Source organism: Sander vitreus, unplaced genomic scaffold (genome assembly GCF_031162955.1).
Source record: "Sander vitreus isolate 19-12246 unplaced genomic scaffold, sanVit1 ctg271_0, whole genome shotgun sequence".
NCBI classification, from domain to species: domain Eukaryota; kingdom Metazoa; phylum Chordata; class Actinopteri; order Perciformes; family Percidae; genus Sander; species Sander vitreus.
Window position 1 is genome coordinate 65,001 of NW_027595435.1, and position 12,500 is coordinate 77,500.

Here is a 12,500-nt window from a genome sequence, read left to right on the forward strand (position 1 = left end):
GACCCACATACATACACACGCACACACACACACACACACACACAGGCAGACAGACACACACACACACACAGAGGCACACACACACACAGACACACACACACACTAAACTAAGTGATACTACGACACACTGAGACTTTCTTCACTTGCTGAATGATCTTTTAAACTGACAAACATCACGTGTGTAATTCATGACTCCATTCAAACAGGATCTAAACATTATCTGTCTCTCCCCGTCCACTAGCAGACACATTTATTCTGAAATAAAGTCCCACGGTGGACACAGGAAAGGGGCGGGACTTCTCCTCTCTATAGAGGGGTACAGCTAAAGTCTAAGCTAACTGCAAGTCCGAAGTCAAGTCCAACAAGTCCCGAGTTTGAACTGCCTACTGTTATGTAACATGTAGGGCTGCACAATATACTGTAATTACTGTTAGGGTGATGATGGCCCAGTGGATATGACACATGCCTTTGGTGTGGGAGATCTGGGTTCAATACATGTGTCCCTGGGTCGCACCTTTTTAGATAGAGTGATATTGTTATGGCGTGCAGCCCTAGCAGCAGAAGCAGTTGTATAAGGTATAAGCCAGGGTTTCCCTGGATTTGTAGGTGTGTTACGCGTTTACCCTTTCATCCTCATCCTGAGTCCAGGGACCTTTGACCAGCTCTGGGTTCTTGATCTGCTGCCACCGCCGCTGACACTCTCCATCTGACCTCTGACCCTGAGACACAACACAGACCGTTAGGACGCCGTCTGCACGCCGAGCATCGCTGACAGTGGGCCTGTAACTCATAGCACACGTGGACTGGCTGTGGTCAGGTCACACGGTCTGGTTTCAGAGCGTAAACTCGGTAAAACTACTCACTTTAAAGTGCACAGAAACTGAAGACCAGCTGTTGGATCCAAACTCCTTCACCAGTCTGTGCAGCTGCTCATCCTGAGGAGGAACATCATCATCATCATCATCATCATCATCATCATCAGACTAGCGATAACACGCAGCCTCGCGATAACACGGAGTCTGCGATAGAACACGTAGCCTCGCGATAACACGTAGCCATGCGATAACACGCAGCCACGCGATAACACGTAGCCATGCGATAACACGGAGCCATGCGATAACACGTAGCCACGCGATAACACGCAGCCATGCGATAACACGGAGCCACGCGATAACACGGAGCCACGCGATAACACGTAGCCTCGCGATAACACGGAGTCTCGCGATAACACGCAGCCTCGCGATAACACGGAGTCTCGCGATAACACGTAGCCATGCGATAACACGGAGCCATACGATAACACGCAGCCACGCGATAACACGGAGCCATGCGATAACACGGAGCCTCGCGATAACACGGAGCCTCGCGATAACACGTAGCCTCGCGATAACACGGAGCCATGCGATAACACGTAGCCACGCGATAACACGGAGCCACGCGATAACACGGAGCCTCGCGATAACACGGAGCCACGCGATAACACGTAGCCACGCGATAACACGTAGCCATGCGATAACACGTAGCCATGCGATAACACGTAGCCACGCGATAACACGTAGCCACGCGATAACACGGAGCCTCGCGATAACACGTAGCCACGCGATAACACGGAGCCTCGCGATAACACGGAGCCACGCGATAACACGGAGCCTCGCGATAACACGGAGCCTCGCGATAACACGGAGTCTCGCGATAACACGGAGCCATCAGCGATAACACGGAGTCTCGCGATAACACGGAGTCTCGCGATAACACGGAGCCTCGCGATAACACGGAGCCATGCGATAACACGTAGCCACGCGATAACACGTAGCCACGCGATAACACGGAGCCACGCGATAACACGGAGCCATGCGATAACACGTAGCCATGCGATAACACGGAGTCTCGCGATAACACGGAGCCACGCGATAACACGTAGCCTCGCGATAACACGTAGCCACGCGATAACACGGAGCCTCGCGATAACACGTAGCCACGCGATAACACGTAGCCACGCGATAACACGTAGCCTCGCGATAACACGTAGCCTCGCGATAACACGTAGCCTCGCGATAACACGGAGCCATGCGATAACACGCCACGGGGCAGTCTGAGTTAGCTCTGAATGCTAACGGGATGACCATTACCTCGTCTTTTGCCCATCCGGACTTCTGAAAAGTCACTCTGGAATATCGTCCTTTATGTCCCAAACAGCTGGAGCTCTTCGTACTGAAACAGGAGACAACACAGCATTAGAAACTATTTAAAAATGAAATGATGTCAGGCTTCTTGAGATGATCTGAGTTATCTGTGTGTAATACTCTGAATCAAACTTGAGCTAGCGAGCTTCACATTGAAACTGTCACGTTATGAAGAAGATGTGGACGGTGCAACAAGGCAGGCCTGCTTGGTTCTTCCAGGGAATTCTTGTTAAGATTTACAAAGAATATGTTAGGTCATTTCCTCTCTAAGTGGGAGGTTTTGGGACTGATTGGTGGGATTGCTGTGGACGAAGTACACACAGAGATACACTTGTAAGAGCCAATGAGGTTTGACCATGTATCAGCTCATTTAAATAACTTGCGTTACTGTATTGTATGTCCCTGAGGCACTTTTTGGACCTCTGGGAGACTGATCAGTCCGACTGCCTTTACTGCTGACGGTCGGCCGTCTGGTGCACCCACCAGACGGCCGACCGTCAGCAGAGTCAGGGCCTTCAGGTATGACAGGTGTATTACAGGTGTGTGTGTGTGTGTGTGACAGATATGGAGTGTACATCAGCTCTCACCAGGACCTGCGGCTTCTGCTGCTCATCACTGCTGCTCATATGAACACTGACACGCTGAACTGCTGCTGGAAGATAAACAATGTTCAGGTTTAATCTGTAATCTCTAAGAACTTCTGAATGCTGTGTTATTGTTTTAACATTTCATAGACTAAAGAAGTACTCCATTAGATGAATCAGGTGCAGCCCTTTTTGCAGTAACAACTGTTATATCAACATGATTTAAAAATCCACACAGTTTCCACTGTTGTACAAAACACTTTAATTACATGGATATGTTAACAGTTAGCTCCCAATCATATTCATGTCTTCTTTCTCTTCATCCTGTGTGTGTCTGTCTGTAGGTGTGTGTGGTTGTGTGTGTGTGTCTGTCTGTCTGTCTGTGGGTGTGTGTGTCTGTCTGTCTGTTGGTGTGTGTGTCTGTCTGTGGGTGTGTGTGTGTCTGTCTGTCTGTCTGTGGTTGTGTGTGTGTGTGTGTGTGTGTGTGTGTGTGTGTGTGTGTGTGTGTGTGTGTGTGTGTGTGTGTGTGTGTCTGTGTGTGTGTGTGTGTGTCTGTGTGTGTGTGTGTGTCTGTCTGTCTGTTGGTGTGTGTGTGTGTGTGTCTGTGTGTGTGTGTGTGTCTGTGTGTGTGTGTGTGTGTCTGTCTGTGGGTGTGTGTGTGTGTCTGTCTGTCTGTGGGTGTGTGTGTCTGTCTGTCTGTTGTGTGTGTGTGTCTGTCTGTCTGTGTGTGTGTGTGTGTGTCTGTCTGTCTGTGTGTGTGTGTGTGTGTGTGTGTGTGTGTGTGTCTGTCTGTGTGTGTGTGTGTCTGTGTGTGTGTGTGTGTGTGTCTGTCTGTCTGTCTGTGTGTGTGTGTGTGTGTGTCTGTCTGTCTGTGTGTGTGTGTGTGTCTCTGTGTCTGTCTGTCTGTCTGTCTGTGTGCGTGTGTGTGTGTGTGTCTGTGTCTGTCTGTCTGTGTGTGTGTCTGTGTGTGTGTGTGTGTGTGTGTGTGTGTGTGTGTGTGTGTGTGTGTGTGTGTGTAGGAAGTCTCAGTCCAGAGTAATTAATTAATAGTAATAATTATTCTCCCCAAAACAAGTTTGCTTTTTATTTTTAAAGAACTATACAAAAAGTGAAAACCCCACCCCCACTACAGCACGTGATGACGGCGCAATGTCCACCAGTAGGCTACCATCAATAGGACAGGACGGGATCATAGAGACACAGCAAGTCCTGTTTTACACCTTCATGAGGCAAAAAAAATGGCTGGTAAAAAGTCACTGTGGCAGGTGGATTTTTGACTTTTTACCAGCCATTTTTTTTACACACACACAGACACACACACACACACACACACACACACACACACACACACACACACACACACACACACACACAGTGGCTGGTGGTCAAAAAAGTTAACTTCAGGCTCTGGCTAAAAGTACTCACAGTTTGTAGTTCCAAGTGACGGTTAGCTTACTTTAGCAGAAGCTAGCAGCTAGCTAGTAGTCGGTAGAGAGAGACGATTAAACACGTTTTAAATGTGAGAAACAAAGATCAAACCTAGACTTTAAACACGTGAAAGGCTTAATTATGTGTACTGGTTTATTGCCGGCTGTAAATCCTCTGGTTCACCGTGTAAAACGGCGGAAATCTGTGAACTTACCGGTGACGGTTGGTCTGAAGGGAAGAAACGGCTCGAGACGGTCCAGCTCTCAGAGCGCGTGAACTGTGACGATCGGAGAACGTCTGGACTCTTCTCTGATTGGACAGGCCCCGCGATGACGCTCCTACACATTTGACGTCGTATTTCTTTTTTTTATTTTATTTTATTTTATTTTTAATAAAACAAGTCACTTAATTATGTTAATCAACTAACTCTATAGTCTCTACATAACTTTTTTTATTTTATATGAATTAATAAAATAAATCACTAACTTATTTTAATGAAAGAAATCACCTATTTATTATTTTTAAAAATTTAAAATTGTGTATGTGTTGAGTTATATTAATAAAATAAACATTTTTGTGCTTGTACTTTTCACTGTTTGTCACTTTTATTTAATTTAATTTTACTATGTGTAAGTATATATATATATATATATATATATATATATATATATATATATATATATATATATATATATGTTTAAGCATCTATACCTTCCCTCTTGGCGTGTAGGGACCATAGACGTATATTAATACGTGTTACAGTCAATGGTAGGGACAAAGAACGGTAAAACTCAATTTCCCAGAATCCTTTGCGTTATGACGGCGCGCTATCCGTATCCCGCCCGTTAAAAAAAACTCCCGACATGCTTTGCTGCAGGCCGACAAGAAGAAGCGTCATGATGGAGTCCACTGGTGGCTAAAGTGATAAACCTTCTTAAGTTCAGTTGAATAAAGTTTGAGACCTTCATGTTTCTTCAGAGGAAATCTTTACGGAGGATTGTAGCCATTTAGTTACAGCTAGATAGCTAACTCTGCAGCGGGGATCGTCGGTGAGTGTTTTAGCTGCAGCGCGTTGTTCCATCACCGGGCCGCCATTTAAAAAACAGCACCCAACACACAGCGAGTTCTGGGCTTTCATTTGATTGGAAACCCAGCACATTTAACTCATTCAACTCCACTTAAAGTCAGGATATGTCAGCGAGGAACAGTAGTGTTTACAAGCCAGGGGAACCTGCTAACAGCTAGCCTGTTAGCACAAGCTAACGCTGTTAGCAACAGCATCCAGGGGGTTGTGGCTAAAAGGGATACAGTAACGGCCGGAAGTTACGCAAAATCTAATATAATTTTGATATTTTCACTCACGAAACACGTTTTCGTTCCTAGGGAGTGTTTGAATCCAGAAAACATTTTTTTTCCTAAACTTCACTAGCTATTTGTTTTGGTGCCTAAACATAACTGTTGTCGACGTAACGGTTGACGTTACGCTAGCTGTATCCCTTCTAGCCTTAAACGTAAAATAACAACAACATAACAACAACGTTCTAGAAGTCGCAGAGTAACTGCCTGAAATCTTTAGTTAATGACAGTCTGTTTCAGTTCATGGGGCGTTAGCTCTGTGTTAGCCACCTGTTTAGCTGCTAACTGAGGATTTAGTTACTGTGCAGTGTGTGTGTGTATCTCTCTCTGTGTGTGTGTATCTCTCTCTGTGTGTGTGTATCTCTCTCTGTGTGTGTGTGTGTCTCTCTCTGTGTGTGTCTGTGTCTCTCTCTCTCTGTGTCTCTCTCTCTCTCTCTGTGTGTGTGTGTCTCTCTGTGTGTGTGTGTGTGTCTCTCTCTCTGTGTGTGTGTGTGTCTCTCTCTCTGTGTGTGTGTGTGTCTCTCTCTCTGTGTGTCTCTCTCTGTGTGTGTGTGTCTCTCTCTCTCTCTCTCTGTGTGTGTCTCTCTCTGTGTGTCTCTCTCTCTGTGTCTGTGTCTGTGTGTGTGTGTGTGTGTCTCTCTCTGTGTGTGTGTCTCTCTCTGTGTGTGTGTCTCTCTCTGTGTCTCTCTCTCTGTGTGTGTGTGTCTCTCTGTGTGTGTGTGTCTCTCTGTGCGTGTGTCTCTCTCTCTGTGTGTCTCTCTCTCTGTGTGTCTCTCTCTCTGTCTCTCTCTCTGTGTGTCTCTCTCTCTGTGTGTCTCTCTCTCTGTCTCTCTCTCTCTCTGTGTCTCTCTCTCTGTGTCTCTCTCTCTGTGTCTCTCTCTCTGTGTCTCTCTCTCTCTGTGTCTCTCTCTCTGTGTCTCTCTCTCTGTGTGTGTGTGTGTCTCTCTCTCTGTGTGTCTCTCTCTGTGTGTGTGTGTCTCTCTCTCTGTGTGTCTCTCTCTGTGTGTGTGTCTCTCTCTCTCTGTGTGTGTCTCTGTGTGTGTGTCTCTCTCTCTCTCTGTGTGTGTGTGTGTGTCTGTCTCTCTGTGTGAGTGTGTTTGTGTGTGTGTGTGTGTGTGTGTGTGTGTGTGTGTCTCTCTCTCTGTGTGTCTCTCTCTCTGTGTGTGTCTCTGTGTGTGTCTGTCTCTCTGTGTGAGTGTGTGTTTGTCTGTGTGTGTGGTATATTAAGCTACAATATATGTTAATAGGGCAGTTGTCCAGCTTGTATTTACGTTCCCAAAAGTGCTTGTTTTGGCACCGACAGGCTCAGATTAATACATTATTACTATTTATTACATTATGGAAAGGATTTCTTAGGAGGTCGACCTTTCTATTAAAGAGTGAAATCCTTTTTTTAAACATAAAAACGTCCGCGAAAGTGCGTTCGCTAAACCCACCAGACTCCATGTAAATAATCAGTCATTTTAGCATCGTCAAATACACTTCATTCAAAGTCGACAGAAACCAAATATAACTATGAAAAGCCGTTTTTGGGTCGTCTTTCCACTTTAACCAACCATCACAACTCTAGTTTTGGTTGAAGTAAACACCTCGTTTACTGACAACATGTGACAACATGTTGGCTCTATACACGCTAAAAGTACTGTTTTTTAAATGGAGTCTGGTGGGTTTAGCGGTTTCTGGTTAAACAGAAAGGTCTTAATATTGGACCAATTGCAAAGATTGTTTCTCAAATGTTTTTGATTGCAGCCCACAGAATATGCCTGTATTGTCTTATTTCAAAGTTTGTGGGTTGGTATGATGTGTGTGTGTGTGCGCACAAGCACTGAAATAGTGACTTTTTCATGATATGTCCCATTTTCATCATGTCCCTTACTTAAAGCTACAATATTATTGCAAACCAAAATATGTTGTAATCACAAGATCTGTAACATAAGCAGCTCTTTCATTTTCAGGGAATGATTTATGGATGGACAGGCCTGCATGTTAGAGATTCAATTAAAAGTGTCTGTGTGTCTCCGTGTCTGTCTGTCTGTTTCTGTGTGTGTGTCTGTTTCTGTGTGTGTGTCTGTTTCTCTGTGTGTGTGTCTGTTTCTCTGTGTGTGTGTGTCTGTTTCTCTCTGTGTGTGTGTGTGTCTGTTTCTCTGTGTGTGTGTGTCTGTTTCTCTCTCTCTGTGTCTGTTTCTCTGTGTGTGTCTGTTTCTCTCTGTGTGTGTGTGTGTCTGTTTCTCTCTGTGTGTGTGTCTGTTTCTCTCTGTGTGTGTGTCTGTTTCTCTCTGTGTGTGTGTGTCTGTTTCTCTCTCTGTGTGTGTGTGTCTGTTTCTCTCTGTGTGTGTGTCTGTTTTCTCTGTGTGTGTGTGTCTGTTTCTCTGTGTGTGTGTCTGTTTCTCTCTGTGTGTGTGTGTGTGTCTCTGTGTGTGTGTGTGTCTGTTTCTCTGTGTGTGTGTGTGTTTCTCTGTGTGTGTGTTTCTCTGTGTGTCTGTGTGTGTGTGTGTGTGTGTGTGTGTGTGTGTGTGTGTGTGTTCTTTATATCCCATACTAACCAGAACATGTTTTTAGATTGTACTTGATTCATTATTGAACCTTATTTATTCAGGGTAGCTGTGTGTCCTTGAACAGTGTAACTATACCTCTTACTCTTGTACTTGTACTTCATCTGAGTATTTCCATCTTCTGCTACAGTCTGTCTCAGTGTTTTCCCCAAGCGTTGTGGAAGTCTTAGCGGCGTGTATTTGGGGCGGGAGCTTTAAGCGTCATTTCCTCAAGAAAATATTACGTTTTATTATTAAAAGGCATTTTCCACCATCCATCCATCCATTCTGGGTCTCTGTAGTCGTGTTGTCCCTTTTTTAGTGGTAGAGTTGCGTCTTTTTTCACATTATTTTGGACCGTTATTATCTGTATCTGTGTCTGGAACATTGGATAAAGTAAGAGCAGATAATAAATGATAATAAACTCTGAAACGGAGCGACTACCAGGGCCGGACGATTCACCGGGGATTTATCAACGTTGAAATTCTGACGCTGTGATTGACGTGTTTTTCCCTTGGCGATAATGTGGATAATTGATTACTGTTGATTGGTCAGCAGGGTCCGAAATTAACACTCGCCAGTTGCCAAATGCGGGGGCGGGCCGACGCACACTAACACACAGACCTACACACACAGAGAGAGACCTACACACAGACGCACACACACAGAGAGACCTACACACAGAGAGAGACCTACACACACAGAGAGACCTGCACGCAGAGAGAGACTTACGACAGACACACACACAGAGAGACCTACACACACACAGAGAGACCTGCGCACACACAGAGAGAGACCTACGCACACACAGAGAGAGACCTACGCACACACAGAGAGAGACCTACGCACACACAGAGAGAGACCTACGCACACACAGAGAGAGACCTACGACACACAGAGAGAGACCTACACACAGAGAGAGACCTACACACAGACGCACACACAGACCTACACACACAGAGAGACCTACACACAGACGCACACACACAGAGAGACCTACACACAGACGCACACACAGACCTACACACACAGAGAGACCTACACACAGACGCACACACACAGAGAGAGACCTACACACACACAGACCTGACACACACACAGAGAGAGACCTGCACACACACAGAGAGAGACCTGCACACACAGAGAGAGACCTACACACACACAGAGAGAGACCTACACACAGACGCACACACAGAGAGAGACCTACACACACACAGAGAGAGACCTACGCACACACACAGACCTGCACACACAGAGAGAGACCTACACACAGAGAGAGACCTACGCACACACACAGACCTGCACACACAGAGAGAGACCTACGCACACACACAGACGCACACACACAGAGAGAGACCTACGCACAGAGAGACCTACACAGAGAGACCTACACACAGAGAGACCTGCACACAGACCTGCACACACACGAGAGACCTACACACAGACCTGCACACACACAGAGAGACCTACACACAGACACACACACACAGAGAGAGACCTACACACAGACGCACACACACAGAGACCTACACACAGACGCACACACACAGAGAGAGACCTACACACAGACCTACACACACAGAGAGAGACCTACACACAGAGAGAGACCTACACACAGACGCACACACAGAGAGAGACACACACACACAGAGAGAGACCTACACACAGAGAGAGACCTACACACAGACGCACACACAGACCTACACACACAGAGAGACCTGCAGACGCACACACACAGAGAGAGACCTACACACAGACCTACACACACAGAGAGAGACCTACACACAGACGCACAGACGCACACACAGACACACACACACAGAGAGAGACCTACACACAGACGCGCACACAGAGAGAGACACACACACACAGAGAGAGACCTACGCACAGACGCACACACAGACCTACACACACACACACAGAGAGAGACCTACGCACAGACGCACACACACACACCTAGGCACAGACGCACACAGACCTGCACACACAGAGACCTGCACACAGACCTACGCACACAGACCTACACCTACGCACAGACGCACACAGACCTACACACACAGACCTACACCTACGCACACAGACCTACACACACAGACCTACACCTACGCACAGACGCACACAGACCTACGCACAGGTGCGCACACACACCTAGACACACACACAGATGCACACAGACCTACACACAGACGCACCCAGACCTACACACACCAGCCCCCAGCCACTACCTTCTGTTTACTGACAGCGTTCATTTCAGGCTAATGAATTAGCGAGTAAGTGGTGATTTTTGGCAGCCAGCCTTCCAAAAGAAAGCACAATGAAATGAAACGTTAACCGATCATTAACTGTTGACCGACGAGCAGGAAACCACTTTCCCCAAACCGCTTGGGAGAGTCCACAGCAGGATGTCAGCTGTGTGACAGCCTGGTTTACTCTCAGACGGCTGGTTTAACTCACCGGTCCTCATTGGTATAGTTGCATGTGTCGTGTAACGTTAGCTCTCCACAAGCAGAACAAAGAGGAGCTTCACCCTTGTGTTGTCTTCCAGTCAACCTTGAAAAACACACCTTTTTTTTTACAGTTTTTTCCAACGTTTTGGGGCAGCAGCGCTTATTTCTGCGTCCCATATTGGGATGGGGAGGAGGAGGAGAGGACAGGCAGTGTCTAGGGTGGGAGGAGGAGGAGAGGACAGGCAGTGTCTAGGGTGGGAGGTGGAGGAGGAGGAGAGGACAGGCAGTGTCTAGGGTGGAGGAAGAGGAGAGGACAGGCCGGTGTCTAGGGTGGGAGGTGGAGGGAGAGGACAGGCAGTGTCTAGGGTGGGAGGTGGAGGGAGAGGACAGGCAGTGTCTAGGGTGGGAGGTGGAGGAAGAGGACAGGCAGTGTCTAGGGTGGGAGGGGAGGAGGAGGAGGAGGAGAGGACAGGCAGTGTCTAGGGTGGGAGGTGGAGGAAGAGGACAGGCAGTGTCTAGGGTGGGAGGTGGAGGAGGAGAGGACAGGCAGTGTCTAGGGTGGGAGGAGGAGGAGGAGGAGAAGAGGACAGGCAGTGTCTAGGGTGGGAGGAGGAGAGGACAGGCAGTGTCTAGGGTGGGAGGAGGAGGAGAAGAGGACAGGACAGGCAGTGTCTAGGGTGGGAGGAGGAGGAGAGGACAGGCAGTGTCTAGGGTGGGAGGAGGAGGAGGAGGAGGAGAGGACAGGCAGTGTCTAGGGTGGGAGGTGGAGGAAGAGGAGAGGACAGGCAGTGTCTAGGGTGGGAGGTGGAGGAAGAGGAGAGGACAGGCAGTGTCTAGGGTGGGAGGAGGAGGAAGAGGACAGGCAGTGTCTAGGGTGGAGGAAGAGGAGAGGACAGGCAGTGTCTAGGGTGGAGGAAGAGGAGAGGACAGGCAGTGTCTAGGGTGGGAGGTGGAGGAAGAGGAGAGGACAGGCAGTGTCTAGGGTGGGAGGTGGAGGAAGAGGACAGGCAGTGTCTAGGGTGGGAGGGGTCCTTTTTCGGCCAGTGTAGATGTCCTTCATGGGGGTCATTAGTCAGTCATTAGATCTGAGTGTCATTTACTTTGTTTTGAAGCTCATATTGATATTATTGTGCTTACGTGCTGCCAAAAAGTCTTCTAATAATGTTAGGGGAACCCCTGCCCATGTACTCTTAGGAAAGAGGGCAATATGTGTGCTGCTAAATGTCCTATTTGTTCTTTCTGTTGACCCAGTGTTGTTGTTACACAGACAGACAGACAGGGAGGGAGGGAGGGGGCTTGTTAGGGGTGTACTGTGTCCCGTTGAGGAGAGGGCTTGTCCAAATGTAAACTGTACAGGCATGTGACAGTGTGAAACTGCTTTGTCATGTTTTCTGTGTATAGATCATGTCTGTCTGTCTGTGCGTGCGTAAAGGTCTGTTTGAGGGTTAAGACCTGGTTTTAGGATTAGGGTTAGAATGAGGTTCTGGTTAGGGTGAGGGTAAGGGTTAAGGTTAGGCATTTAGTGGTGATGGTTAAGGTTAGGGTAAGGGGCTAGGGAATGTGTTATGTCAATGACAGGTCCCCACAAAGATAGTAAAACAAACAATCGTGTGTAAAGGCAAAAAGGAGAGGTTTTCTTTTTGGTTTTAGCGTTTCGGGGGGGTGATATATGCATGCGTCAAGTGTTAAGTCTGGATGTGTAACATTTTAAATGAGCTCGGCCCTCACCATTAAATCTAAATAATGTGAATCAGTTTCTTTGTCTAACCCCCCCTCTCCGCCCCCCCCGGTCTCCCGTCCTGCAGGTATAGCGTGTCACCATGGCGACAGACATCGGCTCGCCGCAGCGGTTCTTCCACATGCCACGCTTCCAGCACCAGGCGCCGCGGCAGGTGTTCTACAAGCGGCCGGACTTCGCCCAGCAGCAGGCCATGCAGCAGCTCACCTTCGACGGGAAACGCATGAGAAAGG

General features: G+C 47.6%; 2 protein-coding genes across 3 annotated transcripts in view; one reads left to right on the forward strand and one right to left on the reverse strand.

Annotated features, from left to right (window-relative positions):
• The window catches only part of LOC144513527 (myb-related protein A-like), a 7,418-nt gene extending 2,877 nt beyond the window's left edge, over positions 1-4,541 (reverse strand). The window contains exons 1-3 of the mRNA XM_078244624.1: positions 4,410-4,541; positions 864-983; positions 624-719 (exon numbers count right to left, since the gene is read on the reverse strand). Of these exons, the coding sequence (XP_078100750.1) occupies positions 624-719; positions 864-983; positions 4,410-4,541 (348 nt within the window). The remainder of the gene's footprint in view (positions 1-623; positions 720-863; positions 984-4,409) is intronic.
• A 507-nt stretch (positions 4,542-5,048) lies between these two features.
• Positions 5,049-12,500, forward strand: part of wdr33 (WD repeat domain 33) — a 49,234-nt gene continuing 41,782 nt past the window's right edge. The window contains exons 1-2 of one of the 2 annotated variants that reach the window (XM_078244627.1): positions 5,049-5,244; positions 12,284-12,500. The exon at positions 12,284-12,500 is cut by the window's right edge and continues 53 nt beyond it. In XM_078244627.1, the coding sequence (XP_078100753.1) occupies positions 12,350-12,500 (151 nt within the window). In that variant the 5' untranslated portion in view covers positions 5,049-5,244; positions 12,284-12,349. The remainder of the gene's footprint in view (positions 5,245-12,283) is intronic. The other variant, XM_078244626.1, reaches the window with a different exon arrangement.